This window comes from Budorcas taxicolor, chromosome 7, assembly GCF_023091745.1.
Source record: "Budorcas taxicolor isolate Tak-1 chromosome 7, Takin1.1, whole genome shotgun sequence".
Lineage (NCBI taxonomy): Eukaryota > Metazoa > Chordata > Mammalia > Artiodactyla > Bovidae > Budorcas > Budorcas taxicolor.
The window spans coordinates 7,727,300-7,744,181 of record NC_068916.1 but is presented as its reverse complement, the minus strand read 5'-3'; the positions used below and the strand labels follow the sequence as shown (position 1 = coordinate 7,744,181).

At 54.4% G+C, this 16,882-nt stretch overlaps 3 protein-coding genes across 7 annotated transcripts in view; all 3 read left to right on the top strand.

Annotated features, from left to right (window-relative positions):
- Positions 1-5,580, top strand: part of MYO9B (myosin IXB) — a 107,506-nt gene extending 101,926 nt beyond the window's left edge. The window contains exons 33-38 of one of the 2 annotated variants that reach the window (XM_052642840.1): positions 103-234; positions 2,133-2,256; positions 2,744-2,791; positions 3,142-3,284; positions 3,955-4,082; positions 4,203-5,580. In XM_052642840.1, the coding sequence (XP_052498800.1) occupies positions 103-234; positions 2,133-2,256; positions 2,744-2,791; positions 3,142-3,284; positions 3,955-4,082; positions 4,203-4,618 (991 nt within the window). In that variant the 3' untranslated portion in view covers positions 4,619-5,580. Of the gene's footprint in view, positions 1-102; positions 235-2,132; positions 2,257-2,743; positions 2,792-3,141; positions 3,289-3,954; positions 4,083-4,202 lie in introns of both variants that reach the window. The other variant, XM_052642839.1, reaches the window with a different exon arrangement.
- A 1,790-nt stretch (positions 5,581-7,370) lies between these two features.
- USE1 (unconventional SNARE in the ER 1) lies at positions 7,371-10,325 on the top strand. The gene is made up of 8 exons (XM_052643774.1): positions 7,371-7,511; positions 7,824-7,873; positions 8,010-8,088; positions 8,175-8,327; positions 8,841-8,853; positions 9,262-9,289; positions 9,710-9,884; positions 10,129-10,325. The coding sequence occupies exons 1-8, from the start codon at positions 7,371-7,373 to the stop codon at positions 10,309-10,311; spliced, it is 822 nt and encodes a 273-aa protein (XP_052499734.1). The 3' UTR covers positions 10,312-10,325.
- A 3,448-nt stretch (positions 10,326-13,773) lies between these two features.
- On the top strand, positions 13,774-16,182 carry OCEL1 (occludin/ELL domain containing 1). 4 transcript variants are annotated; one of them, XM_052643823.1, is made up of 6 exons: positions 13,774-14,008; positions 14,221-14,397; positions 14,520-14,719; positions 15,134-15,299; positions 15,538-15,588; positions 15,789-16,182. In XM_052643823.1, the coding sequence occupies exons 2-6, from the start codon at positions 14,320-14,322 to the stop codon at positions 15,909-15,911; spliced, it is 618 nt and encodes a 205-aa protein (XP_052499783.1). In that variant the 5' UTR covers positions 13,774-14,008; positions 14,221-14,319; the 3' UTR covers positions 15,912-16,182. The 4 variants fall into 4 exon arrangements, with proteins under 4 accessions (XP_052499783.1, XP_052499781.1, XP_052499779.1 ...); XM_052643821.1 differs by having other exon boundaries at positions 13,776-14,008; positions 14,271-14,397; positions 15,535-15,588; XM_052643819.1 differs by having other exon boundaries at positions 13,776-14,008; positions 15,535-15,588.
- The last annotated feature ends 700 nt before the right edge of the window (positions 16,183-16,882 follow it).

The following is a 16,882-nucleotide window of genomic DNA, read 5'->3' as shown; positions in this document are numbered from 1 at the left end:
CTCCCACCTGCGGCAGCACTTTCCCCACAGTGACTCCCCAGCCTCTGGACTCTGGTTTGGTATCTCCCCGCAGCCACCCCCTAACTGCCGCTTGCCACACAGGGTGGCCCTGCTCGAGGATGTGAACCGCATGTCACCCAGCGCGCTGGCCATCATCTTCGCGCCCTGCCTCCTGCGATGCCCCGACAACTCAGACCCCCTGGTCAGCATGAAGGATGTCCTCAAAATCACCACGTGAGTGCCAGGACCGAGCAGCCCCCACCCCCAACACACACCCAGAGCAACCCAGCCAGGGACCCCACAACTGAACAGGACAGCCCGCTCCAGAATCCTAGGATGGCCTAGCCTCGGTAGCATGTAAATGTGCCCGCAGAGAAAAACCCAGAAGCACATACCCCAGGGGACTTCGTACTCCCAATTCAGGGGGCCCGGGTTCGATCCCTAGTCAGAGAACTAGATTCCATGTACTGCAACTAAGACATAGTGCAGCCAAACACACACACACATGCACACACATGCACACGCACACACACACACACACACACACCCAGGAGGACTTCCCTGATTCCTCAGTGGATACAGAATCCACCTGTAGTGCACGAGACACAGGTTCGGTCCCTGGGTGGAGAGGGTCCCCTGGAGAAGGAAATGGCAACCCCCTCCAGTATTCTTGCCTGGGAAATGCCATGGACAGAGGAACCAGGCGGGCTACAGTCCATGGGGTTGCAAAGACTCAGACACGACTTAGCAGCTACACCACCACCACCACCCCAGGAGGTGTCCTGAGTACTGGGGTCCTACATGGACTTCATTCGGTCTCCCTACCCTTCCTTTTCTTCTGAAGTCATGTAGAAAGTCATGACTAAACCCAAATTCCTGACAAAGTCTAAAAGTGTTCTGGCTGCTGTGATGGGCAAACAGGGCTCTTGTGACAGACGAGGCCAAGAAGCAACTGGGCCTTGTGAGGGCATCCTGAGGCTGACACACGTCCAGACCCAGGAGGAGGCCTGGCAGCATCTTCCCTCCAGTGGCAAGAGCATCACTCCTGAGCTTTTTTTTGAGGGTGAAAACCCAAAAACCAGGGAGAAATCCCTCATCCCCAGTCCAGAGTGAGGGACAGATGGTGAACTCCACATTCCCAGCCTCTGGGAGCAGTGGGAACTGGCAGCAAAAAGGAGCAATTGTCTCAAGGTTCCTTCTTCCCACCAAATGATCTTCAGAATTCTCAGAAAGTTCTTCAGGAGGATGGACTTCCCTGACAGTCCAGTGGTTAAGACTCCAAGCTTCCAATACAAGGGGCTCAGGTTCGATCCCTGGTCAGGGAACTAGGATCTCACATGCTGCACAGTATGGCCAGAAAAAATTAAAATGAATGAAAGAGAAAGGACTCAGAAGGGCGTCAGCAGACATCCATCACTAAGAAGATACTGTTTAGGTGGTAAGTTGTAAAAGTAAGAACTTGTCACCCAGGGTGGTGTCACGAGGCGAACACAGGCAGGCCTGAGGGCTATGCCTGACCATGAGTTCCCCCAGGCGTAAACAGCAGCTGGCAGGCAGAGGGGAGCGCCCACTGAGGCCTTACACTACGCGGCAGCCATGTGTGTTGACAGATTGTCTTCCAGCCTGTTCCAGCACGTAACTTGCTACTGTTTTTATCTGTGATCGTGGCAATAGGAGACCTGAGTCATGACTGCCTCTCCATCCAAACTGACCCCATCCCATCCCGCCCCACCCTCCCTGCCCTGGTGTTGACCATTGCCCCGACCCGCAGCCATTCCAGGCTGGCCCTGACCACTGAGCAGAGGTGTCTTGGGTCACAACTGACTTCTAGAGCCCTTGGGGCCAGCTGCCTACAGCCCATGGGGTAAATGGCTCACATGGTACTCTACTTCCTCCTTCAAAGGAGGAGGCTTATTAAGACGGATTCAGGCTCAGAGAGGTGGGGTGAGGTGCACGAGATCACACAGCGAGTGAGGCAGGGCCACGATGGGAGCCACAGCCTTGCCTGTGGCCCTGCCTGCTCTCTGGGTCTCGCCCTCAGCCACCATGCCCATATTGGGCCAGCATCTCCCTAGATGTGGGGCCCTCACGTTGGCCATCCCGGGCCGGTAGCTGAGCAGCCTTCTCCACAGGTGCGTGGAGATGCTGATCAAAGAACAGATGAGGAAGTACAAAGTGAAGATGGAGGAGATCAACCAGCTGGAGGCTGCTGAGAGCATGGCCGTTCGAAGGCTTTCTCTGCTGCGCCAGAATGCTGTGAGCTGTGCTGGGCGGGGCTTTGGTGGGGCGGAGCTGGGCGGGGGCGGGGTTTGGGCGGGGGCGGAGTCTCACTTGTCTGCCCAGCGCACACTTCCAGCACACATCCTTGGCCACAGTCAGCCTGACCTGGGGCCTCGTGGCAGCATGGTTAGGGGCCGATTCCTCACCTCGGCCAAAAGACCACCATCCTAGACCAGCCTCAAGGTCGGCTGTTCCTCTCAGCAGTGGGGGAGAAACCTGTCACCTACTTGGTAGGGCTCTTGGTCATTCTCCAGCCACAACCCTAGGCCCCGCCCATAGGGAAACACCCACAGCAGAAGAGGCTTGGGGTGGGGGGGCGGATAGGAGGATAAGGGGCCAGTCTCAGGCTCCTGTGGGAGGACCCTGTCCTTGTCCCCACAGTCAGACATGCCTTATGCCCATGACTAACACTTAAGCCCTGGTCGTGGCCCTGTGTGGTTACCCTCTCTTATCTCTCTCCCAGCCATGGCCTCTCAAACTGGGGTTTTCGTCTCCCTATGAGGGGGTCCTGGTATGTACACCTACGGTCCGCCCTCCTCACATGTCTCCCGGTGCGGTGCATGCTGGGGTTCCTCTCGGCCCCTAGGGTCCTCGTAGAATAGGTCGAGCGTGTCCTAACCTCTGAAAGTGCATGCTGGGGGAACTTCATTGCCTGCTGATCGCCTGTGCTGAAGACAACTAATGAGCCAAGTACTGGCCATTGGGTCCCCGCATGATCCCCAGAGAAGCCTCACTAAGCCTAGACTTCCCTGTCAGAACTAACCTCCCCCAGAGCTGCTCGTACCACCCCCTCCCCATCTGCAAGCACTGATCTCCCACCCACCCAGAGTGGCTGGCCAGACACGCTGCATCTTCCTGCAGATTAAGAACCCCAAGGCCCGGGGGAGCAGCAGCAGTGGCCCAGAGGAGCTGGGGGTGCTGCAGGAGGAGGAAGCAGCCGGTGGCGATGAGGATCGGGAGAAGGAGATCCTAATCGAGCGGATCCAGTCCATCAAAGAGGAGAAGCAAGTGTCTCTCTGATCCCTCACCACGCTTAGCTGCCCTGTCTGGTCTCCGGCCACTGGCCCCTGCACTAGAGGGGGTCTGGCTGTTAGGAGGTTGACGGGCTAGGCTCAGCCCTGTGGTCCAAGGTCCATCTCTTGGGGTACTGCTGTCCTATAACACAGCCTAGGACTGTTTAAACCCCCCACTTGGCCATCATGGTGGTCCACGGGGAGAGGAGAGGCCACAGGGACGATGCCTGAACCTAAAGTTGACCTCAGCTAGGGTGATCCAGCAGTTTATTATCCAGTCAGGGTGGAAGTATGAACAGAGATGCAGTTGACAAATTATGCCAGGAGATTGGGTGTAATCCGGGCCACCTGGGCATCCTGTTCTTAGGAATAGGCTGGGGCACTCCAGACAGAAGGGACAGCATGTGCTAAGGTCCTGAGACAGAAACTCCTCACTAGCTGAGTCACAGATGCCTGGTTTCTCTCCAGTCTGACCCTTTGCTCACATGAACTTCACTGAGCCGGGGCATCTGGGGTAAGGTGTGGTTTGGGATGCTAGGGGGCAGAGAGTCCCATCGAGGAGCAGAATAACCTACTCTGTCCCCTATTGGCCTGGCACTTTTCCACGGGGCAGTCCTTCACTATGGAGCAGTCTTGGACACTGTGACCCCTTCATCCCCAGGGAGGACATCACGTATCGGCTGCCAGAGCTGGACCCGAGGGGCTCCGACGAGGAGAACTTGGACTCAGAGACATCAGCCAGCACCGAGAGCCTGTTGGAAGAGCGGGCTGGGAGGGGGGCCTCGGAAGGTCAGTATTAAGGTAGCGTCTGCTTTTTTCCTTCCCACGTCCACACCCAGCAGGCCCCCGGGCGAGGGTCCATCTTCCGGTCCTGAAGCTGCAGTAACCCTGCCATCTGTCTCTCAAAAGGGCCCCCCGCGCCTGCTCTCCCCTGCCCCGGCGCGCCCACCCCGAGCCCCCTCCCTGAGGCGGCCGCCCCTCCTCGACGAAGGCCGTCGTCCTTCATGACGGTCAGAGTGAAGACCCCCCGGCGGACCCCGATCATGCCCACGGCCAACATCAAGCTTCCGCCTGGCCTGCCCTCCTATCTCCCTGGCCGAGTGCCTGGTACCCAGGAAGCTGCCACCACAGTGAGGCGCCGAGAGCCACCGGCCCGCCGTCCAGACCAGGTACACTCCGTGTATATCACGCCAGGCACTCACCTGCCCACTCAGGGCCCTCAGGAGCCCCTGGACAAGGATGACCGGCCGCCTGGGGCCAAGCGGAGGTATTCGGATCCCCCAACCTACTGCCTGCCCTCTTCCTCGGGCCAGGCCAATGGCTGAGGGCCCTCAGCTGCCAGCATCCACACGTCCAAGGATGGCCCAGTCCCCGAGCTGGGCTCCAGAGCTAGCATTCAGCGATCTGAGAAGGATCAAGAGTGGAAAGCTCCAAGAGTGATGTGAGGTGGGCACTGGCTCCAAGTGAGTTTAGGCGGGGAGAGGCCGGCTGAGGCCTGGCCACCCTTGCTGAGCCCCCACGTCACATGGAGGCGCCCGATCAGAGCACCGAATCATGGCGGGCAGCCCGGCATCTCCCAACTCCCCTTTTGTACGTTTTCAAGGTCACTGTTTCTTTGTGCATGGTTTACATAAGTTTAAACTGTAACAGCCTTAACAGAAGACCAAATTGTTTTTATATGTGTATGTACAAACTTTTATATTAACGCCCTGCATCTCCCTTATAACCTGGATGTGAGTCTTCAGAGCAAGCCCACACAGCCGCCAAGCTTCGGAGGCTCAGACCCACGCTGAGGGGGCCAAGGGCTAGGACTCTGCATGAGGGGTTTGGACACTTGTGGCCCCCGACTGCCCCGTACTGTGTCCCGGCCAGTGGCTATCTGGCCCATTCAAGGGAACAGTGGAGCCTTCCGTGGTGATCAAGACTGTTGGCTAGAGCCAGGACACAGGGTGGTAGGCAGCCTCCACCCCAGGCGCCACAGACCTCACATTATTCCAGGGATACTCGAATGTGGCCATCACTCCTCGGTCTGTTGTGCCCCGGACAGAGAAGACCACCTTGGCCCTGCCCGCCCCATGTGGCAGAACAGGAGCCCGCAACTCAGGACCGTTCACGGGTGGGGAGGGCAAGGCCTGGGCTGTATGTCTCTGCAAATCTACAGTGAGAGTCTGGGCAGCTGCACAGAGGGGGATTCCCCTCTTAGGCTCAGCCCACTCTCCCAACACCTGGACCCACGGCGCCAGGTCTGGGACAAGAGACACCCACAGGCCATGTGAAATAAAGAAAAAGTGCCTAAGATGCGTCTGCGTGCAGTTCCTACTCAGGCTCCAGGTTGGCGGGTGGGGGTCAAACGTGCAGCCTCAGCCAAAAACAGCGATGGTGCAGGGCAAGGATTGAGCCCCTTTGTCTGGGAGGACTTCCATAGTTCCTCCAGCCAACTCATGTTGTAATCTCACGTAAGCGAGGTGGGCTTATTTTTTGGCTGTGCCATGCAGCATATAGAAGGCTAGTTCCCTGACTAGGGATCAAACCCATACCCCCTGCAGTGGAAGCTTGACCGGACCACCAGCGGAATCCCTGGAAGTGCTTTTTATTGATCCAGAAAGCTGAGGAGGCAGGCAGCTCATGGCAGAGTCACATGAAGTGAGGAGAACCTGCTGTCCTGGGAGCTGCCTCCTGTCACAGCTAGCCCCTCCCCAGTTGGGGCTTAAATGTCAGCTGAAGGGGCCATCTGCCTTGGGAGGTGGGGAGTCGGTCCTGGGGGACCCACTAGAGCCTGAAGCAACAGCACCACCACCATCGCCACCAACAGAGAAGCTCCCAGGTTGCAACCAGATCGGCAGTTGTAACTGGTTGGCAGATAGGGTTTGTAGGTGTGGGGGAGTTAGGAGACCATGACAAACCTGAGTTTAAGGGACGCATGCTGAAGAGTTGGTGGTCTAGGCCAAGGCCACACAGCTGGGATGGGGCGGCCGGGGATTCAGACCCTGCCCTGTCTGGCTCATGCATGTGTGGATGTGTGCTCAGTCATGTCCGACTCTTTGCCACCCCATGGACTGTAGCCCACCAGGCTCCTCTGTCCATGGAATTTCCCAAGCAAGCATACTGGAGTGGGTTGCTATTTCCTTCCCCAGGGGATCTTCCTGACCCGGGGGTCGAACCCCCGTCTCCTGTGTCTCCTGCACTGACAGGTGGATTCTTTATCACTGAGCCACTTGGGAAGCCCTGTCTGGCTCTAGAGACGCTCCCCGGCACTGCCCTCCGGCCCGCCACCCCATCGATAACCTGAGTTTGAGTTTAGACTCATCCACAGTACTTACAGGGCACCAAGACCACTGATGTAACCTGAACACAGGTAACCTGAAGGATGAGGAGATAGTTGAGGGATGTATGCCAGGCTTCATCCCCAGTGATGTCCCCATCCTCACTCGGAGGGCCCACAGAGGGAGACTCGAACAAGGGGCCTTGACTTCTTGAGGAGGCGGGTGGGGTTCTGTCCACCGGGGTCTGGGCGTTGAGGGTGACCCAGCCACACCTCACGCTCCCAGCTTTAGCTCATGTCACTGCCAGACTAACCGTTTCCCAGTAGCGGAAACAGGTCCAGAAAAAGTTAAGAAACTCGCAAAAGGCTACGACGGGAGATGGAGTCAGGGTCAGGGCTGGGACCGGAAATAATAGTTCCTAAGTCTTTGATTCCGAAGTCCCAGGTCAGGGCCTCTCCTCGTGAATTCAGAGAAGACTCCCTGGATGCAGAAGGGCTCAGAGTGGGAAAAACTCTGGAAGGAGTGGAGAGAGGGGTAGGAATTTTGAGGGGGGTAGTAATGGGCACTTCACGCTTTGCATGTGGGTCTTCTGGCACCGAAGGACTTGATCCTTTCAACCTTTCCGGAAGGGTCACGACGCTCGCAAGAATAAGCAAGCGATTCATCCCGGAGTAAATGCAGACGGGATGGTGTCCCGCATTGAAACAAGACATTACTTCCGCCACCCTAAACGAGAACAAGAATGGGACAGCAAACAAACAGGGCACTTCCGACCGGAAGGAGGCCACGGAAGGCACTTCCGCCATCTCTTAAGATGGCGCCGGCGGAAGGGGCGGAGTACCACTGGGTGGTGATGGCAGCGTCGAGGCTGGAGCTGAACCTGGTGCGGCTGCTGTGCCGCTGCGAGGCGATGGCAGCGGAGAAACGGGACCCGGACGAGTGGCGTCTAGAAAAGGTAGGGAATCCCGTGTTTCCTCGTAAACCCCGAATCCAGGAGAGTAGCCCCCGCACCTAGAGGCCACCGAGCCCGACTCCTCCGCCCCGCCAGCCAGCGTGGCCACGCCCCTTCCGGTTGGTTCCGGCCACGTCCACCTGCTGCTCTCCCGCCTTCTCCCTGAGGCTCAGCTGGTCCCTCCTCCTGATACTTGGCTCCTCCTGTTTCAACCCCGCCCCCATCCTGGCCTCGCCCCTTGTTGGCTCTGATCTCTCTGAGCAGGATGTAGGGATAGGGGGAGGACTGGGCTGACACCCCACTTTTTGTCCGCAGTACGTGGGAGCTCTCGAGGACATGCTGCAGGCCCTGAAAGCACAGGCGAGGTGAGTGCAGGCGGCCACGAGTGGTTCAAAATTGAGTCTCCTACTGGAGACCAAGAACCCTGGTCTCCAGTTCCCGCTAAGAACCTCCCCTCAACTGGGCACCGTAGGCTTTCCTTTTCCTCTTCTCCCCTTCCAGCAAACCGGCTTCGGAGGTGCTCAATGAATATTCTCGGAAGGTAGATTTTCTGAAGGGAATGCTGCAGGCAGAGAAACTGGTAAGCAGGGGCCCCTCTGCCTGGTCAACCTTCATGCTCACCTGGGGCCTGCCCCTTTGGTGACTGCTGCCTTCCCGCTTCTGCAGACCTCCTCCTCAGAGAAGGCACTAGCCAACCAGTTCCTGGCCCCTGGCCGAGTACCCACTACAGCCAGGGAACGGGTCCCCGCTACGAAGACAGTACACCTGCAGTCACGGGCTCGGTACACCAGTGAGATGCGGAGTGAGCTGCTAGGCACGGTAGGGCTCCCTCCCTCGTCCCTGGAAAACTTCAGGTGGGGACAAGAATTTGTGCATGGAGGTGGCCAGAACAACACTGTCCGGTGCAGGGACTAGGATACCCAACAGACAGGACCTGGACCATCAGACAAGGCTTCCCAACAGACAGGCATCGTGGCCAGGGCTTTACTAGATGAATAAGAGTTTCCATACAAGGCAAAAATGGCATATCTACGCTTAAAAGCCCGAGTTGGCCCGAAGCAAGGTTTGGCCCCGCCTCACCACACATCAGTGAGTTTTTTTCAGCTGTGAAATAGGGTGACAGATATCTCTATGAGCACTTTCTGTGGATCTGAAAAATACCCTTCAAAATATGAACCCTTGTTTTCAGTTTATAGATGAGGAAACTGAGCCTCAGAGGTCACAGGACTTGTCCAGGGTCCTGATTGAGGGTGGGGCGTTTCTGAAAGCAGAAAGGACAGGTCTGGGGCATGGCATGGTTGGTGATTCTGTGCCTCTCCTTTTTTCCCACAGGACTCTAGTGAAGGTGAGACAGCATAAGCAGAACAGGACTCAAGGCCTGGGACAGATACATATCCTTAGTGCCCCACATCCCTCATGCCTAACCTGGCTCCCACAGGGTGTTCGCAGCCCAGGGAAACTGTGCCCAGGGGCCTTTCCACACTTGAAGGTGGAAGGCTGGAAGGGTGTCAGGAAGGGGCCCTAGAGGAAACAGAGTTGGGCACTCCCAGCCCAAGTCACTACGGCTGGCTAGAGAGAGGACCCGGGGCCGGGGTAGGGGTGCCCGATGAGGAAGACTTCTGCACCTGCTGTGCGACAGACAGAAGGGGAAATGGCATTGTGAGTAGCAGACACATCCTGGGCAATGGTCAGGAAGCTGGAAAACAGCAAAACAATTCTTCCTTTTTGCCTGCTTGGCTTGTTTTGCTTTCAGAGCTCAAAATGGATGTGAGGAAGAGAACGTGAGTATCTTCAGCCCTTGGGGAGCACTGCAGGGAGAGGGGAGTTGGACAAAGGTTGGACCACTAAAGCACAAGATGAGCATTTAAACCACCAATCAGGGGATTCCCCAGTGGTCCAGTACTTAGGACTGTGTGCTTTCATTGCCAAGGGCCCGATTCAATCCCTGGTTGGAGAAAAAGATCCTACAAGCTGAGCGGTAAAGCCAATAATAATAATAAAATTAAAAAAAAAAAAAAAACTAACGAACAGCCACTTCTGAGGATGCTTTTCCCAGAAGCCAAAGCGAAAAAGGAGAAACAGCCCCAAGCAGCACAGTAGCTAGAACTATAACCTCTAGGTCCCTTGAAAACATGTTGGTCTCTTCCCTGTTTCCCCCACCCCAATCTCATACCCACTGGTCTACCCATCTGTGGGGTCAGTGGGGCGTCAGGGCCCACACCAAGGGATGAGAAGCAGTCAGCAGCCGAGCTAGACCTCGTCCTGCAGCGACACCAGAACCTCCAGGAGAAGCTGGCAGAGGAGATGCTCGGCCTGGCCCGGAGCCTCAAGACCAACACACTGGCTGCCCAGAGTGTCATCAAGAAGGACAACCAGGTATGAGGACTCTGGGAACCCTGGAGCCTCTGGTTTGGGGCATCAAAGAAGGCTTCCCAGAAGAAGGTCCCTATGGCTGGGACTGAGCTGGATGAATAGGAGTTTGGCAGAAGTAAAAAAAAGGCATTCCCAGAGGAGGAAACAGCACTAGGAAGGGCCAAGAGATACAGATTCACCCCAGTGCAGTAGGAAGAGGTGACACTTGGACCCAGTCCTGTTGACACTCCCCCTGCCTCACCCACAGACGCTGTCACACTCACTCAAGATGGCCGACCAGAACCTGGAGAAGCTGAAGACGGAATCCGAGCGGCTGGAGCAGCACACACAGAAGTCAGTCAACTGGCTGCTCTGGGCCATGCTCATCGTCGTCTGCTTCATCTTCATCAGCATGATCCTCTTCATCCGCATCATGCCCAAACTCAAATAAAGACTTGGCCTGGCCTGTGTCACCTGTGCCCTCTCTGCCCTCCACCCTGTCCCGGGATGATACCTTTTGGGGTTGGCAGCGTGATGGGAAGGCGCTTGGAGCCCCATGAGAGCTACAGAGAGTACATGACCAGGAGAGGAAGGAGGGCAGGCAGCTGGGGGAGGTGAGTCAACAAGCCTGCCTCCCATTTCTGCCCCCCCACCCCCCCAGGTACCTACTTCACACTGGACAAGGCAGGGCCCATAGAGGCCCCAGAACTCCCAATCTGATGGAGTCAGAGCCAAACACATTCCTGTGGAGTCAAGGTAAGGTCTGGAGGGTTGGGGAGGAGTGGGCCCATGCCTGGAGGTCAGCCTATAGGAAGGGTTGAAAAGTTGTCTGAGCTGTGAACGACGCCAGGATTCTTGGCCTCCGGAGGAGATGAATTCGATCCAGAGCCACTGACAAGGCTTGATCGCTCAGAACTTTTGTGTAATAAAATTGTATAAATATAAAAGAGAGAAAGTTTCTGACATAGACATCAGAAGGGGGCAGAAAGAGTGCCCCCTTGCTAGTTTTTAGCAAGAAGTTATATACCTATTAGCAAGCTGCTAATTAGAGAAAAGGAAATGTCTGAAAACTCACTCAAAACCAGGCCCCTCACCCACAACATGCATTTTGAGATAACACTGGCACAAGGTGAGTCATCCCGGGCCATACAGCAATTGACATGGGGACTTCCTTGGTGGCCCAGTGGTTAAGATTCTATGTTTCCAGTGCAGGGGGCCCAGGTCCAGTCCCTGGTCAGGGAACTAGATTCCACATGCCTCAACTAAGACCTCATGCGATCAAATAAATTCTTTTAAAAAAAAAAGTGACATGAATCTTGAAGAAAGGTAGATTTCCAAGCAAATACACAGTTGCATTAACAGAGCTTAAGAGAACATTTCCATGAGTAAAACATGCTGGTTTGTTGAGCCATTACCGGTTCTGAGTCTTAGGCAGAACCTACTTGATGAAAGACAGAGTCTAAGGTAAGTACATAGTTCATTAACATAGCTTAAGAAAAACATTTCCGTAAGAAAAACGCATTGGTTAGCTCAAGGTTTGAGAAAAGTTAATTTCAGATGGAACCGGTTGTCCTCTTGGCAACACAAAAATTTTAAAGAAACCTTTTAATTTTGCATAGAGAAGAGAAAATGTCTGACACTTGCAACCTCCTTCCTCCATTTGGGGATCCCTAGCCTTCCTGCCTATTACCTTCTCAGGTGTCAGTGCTGGGCTTTCCTTGGGATTGAAAGTGATAATTCAGAGACAAGGCTTAGCCCAGCCACAGCCGAAAATCTCAGGACATTGCAGATGCTTCACACAGTCACTCAGCAAACACAAGAAAATCAGTGGCAACCCTGCCCTGCCCAGGTCATAGTCTGGGTGGGCACTGGAGTTGGGACTCTGGAAGGGATCATGGAGTATGAGTCCAGAGGAATTATGGGTCCTGGGTTCTGCTTATCCCCACTCCAGATGTCAAGAGCAAAGTCTGTGAGAGGGGTGACTGAAGAAGCTTGATAAGCAAGGGTGGACAGAAGGTGCCTGTCCCAGACCATCGAGGCATGAGCACTGTGGAACATGCATGGAGTTGTCCACGTGGGCCCCACCCCCACTCCATCAGCATAGGTGTAAAACCACCATTAATAGCTTTTAAAATTCCGGTGGCAGTTTTTAAATCTTTATGAAAGTTCTAGTGGCAACTTTTTAAAAATAGACCCTAACAAGGAGGCTCATGCTTGTGACTCAGAGATGGTTCAGTATTAGGAAGCATGTTAATAGCCATATTAATGCATCAGGAAGCAAAACCATAGAGTGAAATGGTACCTTGTACTGTTCACAGCATCCCATTACGCAAAGTCTCAATTAAAAATAATGAGCATTTCCTCACTGAATGGAAAAATCTCAAGCCAAAGGCAGTGTTGAGTTTAATGGGCAATTCTAGAAGCTTTACCGTCAAAGTGAAGAAACTAAACTGAGGTGGAGTGGAGGGATACTCACAGTCCACCCATCTCCTCCAATGATTTGATATTGTCTGGAGGTGCTAGTCAATGCAACTAGAAAACAAAAAGAAATTGAAAGAAGTAAAATGACTCACAGATGATAAAATTACTTGTCTATATAGAAAGATCCAAGCAAACTAACTAAAACAGCTATTTCAGTAAGAGAATTTAGTAAACCAACAAGAGGATTAATGAATATTTAAATTAATTTCCTATATGCAAAAAACAAAGTTGCAAAATATATTGGAAGATCCCATTTATAATAGTAACAGCAAAGATAACACTATCTGGTTAAATTAACACCCTTAATATATAAAAAGCTCCTAAAAGCCAAAAAGAAAAAAGATTTGTAGGAAATAAACAGGAAAACAAATACAAATGGTTTCTGAATTTTTTCACTCAGCAGATTAGGCAAGATTTAAAACTATTAGGCAAGATTTAAAAGTACAAGTACAGGAAACTGTGATGCCATTAAGGTTGCAAGGGTTGCGGGAAAACCAGCTGATTAGAGCATTATTGGCACAAGCTCCTCGATAGTTGATGCTGTTCAGTCGCTAAATTGTGTTAGGCTCTTTGCGACCCTATGGACTTCAGCACACCAGGCTCCTCTGTCCTCCACTATCTACCAGAGTTTATTCAAAGTTATGTCCATTGAATCGGTGATGCTATGTAACCATCCATCCTCTGCCACCCTCTTTTGCCTTCAAACTTTCCCAGCTTCAGAGTCTTTTCCAAGTCAGTTCAATCTTTTTGACAGTATCTTTCCAAATTAAAATACACAGGTCTCTTTCCCCCGTGGATTCTGGGAAGTTTCACTTCTAGGAATTTATCCTACATAATCCTGCATAATTGGCCAAAGAAATGTGCCCTTGACTTTTTTTTTCTATAGTATTGTCCACAGTGAGGAAGATTTGTCATTGACTTAGAATCTCTCCAAAAGGAGATATAATTAACTGTGGCCTCTGGGAATAAGGGTGGGTAAGAAATTCACTCTGCGCTACGCTTCTTTTCTATGTGAATTCTCTAAACATCCCTCCAGTGCTTATTTAAAGAACTATTTTAAAAATATAACCGCTGAGTAAATAGATAAGCCGGTGGGGTTGTTCAGTCGCTAAGTCGTGTCGGTCTCTTTGCGACCCCACGGATTGCACCACGCCAGGCTCCCCTGTCCTCCACTGTCTCCCGGAGTTTGCTCAGACTTCTGTCCATTGAGTCGGTGATGCTGTCTAACCATCTCATCCTCTGCCGAAAGTTCTCCAAATAAACTGAGGGTCAGAAAGGGTGAGTTACCGGCCCCAAACGCAGCAGCTAGCTGTCTCCCGTCAGCCTCACCGCCAGGGTGTGGGTCCACTTCCGGGTTCCCCGGCCCGCCTCCTCACCGCCAGCCCCGCCCTATATATGCCGAGGCCCCTCCCCTGGCCCGCGGAGCGGCCCAGCCAGCGGACTCCAGCCTGTGGTTAATGCACCACACGGACTTCGGGAGCGGACCTAGAGTCGGAGCCCCAAACGCTGGGACAGGTGACCCCAGGCAGGAGTGGTTCGTGCGGCCCGTCACCGGACCGGAGATCCCAAGGGTCTTCTCGGGGGCGCTGTCCATGGGCTCCGCCTAGCCCTGCGGGAGAGATTGCGGGCCGCGCCGGGGTTAACGCGAGCCAATCCTGGGCTGCGCGGTACGTAACGGATTATTTGCGGAGCGCTCTTCCGGGTACGCACCCGGCGGCGGGGTCTGGGGCTCTCTGAGGCCAATGGCGTGCGTCTATGCAAATGAGGGCGGAGATGGAGAAAGCGTAGCGGGTAAAGGAGTTGGCCGCTCCGGGAGCCGCCTCCCAGTGAGTCCTCCCACCGTCCCACCTCCAATCATGTCCCCCTGCTGTGTCCACAGTCCGCCCGCCGACCATCCCCGCCACGCGCGGGTCACGACTCTCCCCGCAGGACCCGCACACCGGCCCGGGGACGCCGGAGCGGCGCCGCCCCCAAGCCGATGCCCACCCGAGAGCACCCCAAGACCCATGGCTCCCGGGGGAACCTGCAGACCCGTCCGCCTGGCCCTGGTCCTCCGGTGAGTCTAAAAGGGAGGAGGGTTCCCAGGCCGAGCCCAGGCATAGGATTCATTTCCCCCTGTTTAAGGGATGCCGGCTAACCTTCGTTAACTCCAAATCATGATTCCTGTGCCTTCTGCAGCGGTTGGTGTCTAGAGGCCTCAAACCCAGCGCTCCCCCAACTGTGTACCAGCCCCATCCCGGAGCCCACAGGACAAAGCCCAAGAAGATTGTATTTGAGGATGAACTCCCCTCCCGGGCCCTCCTGGGCACCAAGAAGTCTACTAGAGCCGTCTGCGAGAAACATATGCCTAGGCCCCACCCCGTGCCTGACTATGAGCTGTGAGTGGTTCCTAATTTCTTGAAACAGGGAAGGGGCACTGAGGCTGGGGCTTTGACAAGTGAATAAGAGTTTGGTGGTTTAGTCGCCAAGTCGTGTCTAACTCTTAGGACCCCATGGACTGTAGCCTGCCAGGCTCCTCTCTCCATGGGATTCTCCAGGCAAGAATATTGGAGTGGGTTGCCATTTCCTTCTCCAGGGCATGTTCCTGACCCAGAAATCAAACCTGGGTCTCCTGCAGATTCTTTACCAACTGAGCTACAAGGGAAAAGTAAGAGTTTACCAAATAGTAAAAAGAGAAGAAGGGCATTTGGGGCAAGGAGCCCAACAGAGACCAAAAAAAAAAAAAGCAAATTACACTGATTGTGGAAAAGAGTTCTTTCCACTCATACTCTGACCCCCTTTCAACCTGGTAGTAAGTACCCTCCAGTGAGCACTGTGAAGGATCGGAGCCGCTATGCTGCAGTGTTTCAGGACCAGTACCCAGAGTTCTTGGAGCTCCAGCAGGAGGTGGGCTCTGCACAGGCAAAGCTCCAGCAGCTGGAGACCCTGCTGAACTCACTGCCCGGACCCCGAAGCCAGGTCAGCACCAGGTGGAAACCCTCATCCCACATCCCTTGCAAGTGGCCTAAGCCTGGCCTCTGGAAGCCCAGTGGGTTCAGATCTCTGGGCCTCTTCCTCCTCCAGGCTGGGTGGGCACCACATCACATGGGCCAAGGTCAGCCCTTGACAAGGTCCCCCTTGTCTGAACCTCAGTTTTCCCATCCCTCCTTGGGTCCTGTGCTCCCTGAGCACCCGCTTCCTTCTCCCCTGGCAGAAGGAGGCCCATGTCACTGCCCGTGTCTGGAGGGAATTTGAGAAGAAGCAGAAGGTGAGTGGTACCTCTTGAGTCCTACAGCCTGGCCTTTGCACCCACCCTCCACATACTCACACTCCCATGAGGCTGGGCACTTGTGCCCAGTTTCATGGAAAGAAAACTAAGGTTCAGAGAGGAAAAGATGAAAGCTCAAGCAGCTTGAGAGGCATAGGCCAGACTGCCACAAAGACTTCCCTGGATCTCGCCCTGCTCAGGACCCCAGCTTCTTGGACAAGCAGGCTCGCTGCCATTACCTGAAGGGCAAACTAAGGCACCTCAAGACACAGATCCAGAAATTCGACGACCAAGGAGACAGCGAGGGCTCTGTGTACTTCTGAGTGTCCTGGCAAATAGAGGGAACCATTGAAGTGGCGGGCCCTACCCTGCCCTTCCTTCTCTTCCCTCCTGATCTTTGCTGTTACTGTTGCCCTGCCTGGCGTAGCCATGCCTGATTTTAAATGCCTTCGCCTTTGAGGCCTAGATCTGATGGCCCCTTCCAGCAAGGCTTCCCAGAACCTCCTGCAGGACCTCCATGGAGACCCCACATCCGAGTCCATCCCCTGGAAGTGGGTCCTGCTCTCCATTCCAGTGGAATAAACATTTATTAAATACCTACTGCCGCTTAAAACTCCTGATTTCACTCTTCACCAAAAAACTGTTCTTCCATTCTCCCGAGGAAAAAAAATCAAGAATCTGAGAAAGGGACTTGGCCAGGATCTCTGGGTGGACTGTGAACCCCACTCTGTCCAGGGGGCTCCCTGTCCTCCAAGAGTCTCAAATGGCCTCCAAGAGTCTCCAAGAGGAAGAAGCTGAGGGGTCAACCACTAGTGCCACCTCCTCAGCCAGGAGGGCCCCCTAATTTCCACCCCGTGCCAGGCTCAGGGTAGCATGGATAGAGTACAGGTAGGTCCAGGCTCCATGTGAAGCCCAATGATGGTAGCCCAGGAGCTTTCTTTGAGCCTTGGCCTCCCAGAGTACAGGGGCAGTTAGGCAGGCTGCAGGCAAGGAAGGCAGTGCCAGCCACTGGGTCACAGAGAGGCCTCAGCCCCAGGATCAGTCCTCAAGGAACACATGGCCTCAGGAATTCCTGAGAGCTCAATGTGATAGAGCAAGGAGACGGGGCTGGACCCCGATGGGTGTCCTGACAACCAGGGAGGCTCAACATGTCTTCTTCCTGCAGAAGAGGGTTGGGTGTTGTACAAGCTCAGCAATCTGGCCTGGACAAGCATCCACGTCTCTGACCGACTGGAAGCAGGATGGACACCATGGTCTTGGTCAGTCCACAGATGTCCTGTGAATCTGAGAAACA

Coding starts and splice junctions, on each gene's coding strand:
- USE1 (XM_052643774.1), top strand. CDS start 7,371: ATGGCGCCGGCGGAAGGGGCGGAGTACCACTGGGTGGTGATGGCAGCG. Junction 7,512..7,823: donor ACGAGTGGCGTCTAGAAAAG/GTAGGGAATCCC, acceptor TTTTGTCCGCAG/TACGTGGGAGCTCTCGAGGA. Junction 7,874..8,009: donor GCCCTGAAAGCACAGGCGAG/GTGAGTGCAGGC, acceptor CTCCCCTTCCAG/CAAACCGGCTTCGGAGGTGC.
- OCEL1 (XM_052643821.1), top strand. CDS start 14,320: ATGCCCACCCGAGAGCACCCCAAGACCCATGGCTCCCGGGGGAACCTG. Junction 14,398..14,519: donor CGCCTGGCCCTGGTCCTCCG/GTGAGTCTAAAA, acceptor TGCCTTCTGCAG/CGGTTGGTGTCTAGAGGCCT. Junction 15,589..15,788: donor AATTTGAGAAGAAGCAGAAG/GTGAGTGGTACC, acceptor CGCCCTGCTCAG/GACCCCAGCTTCTTGGACAA.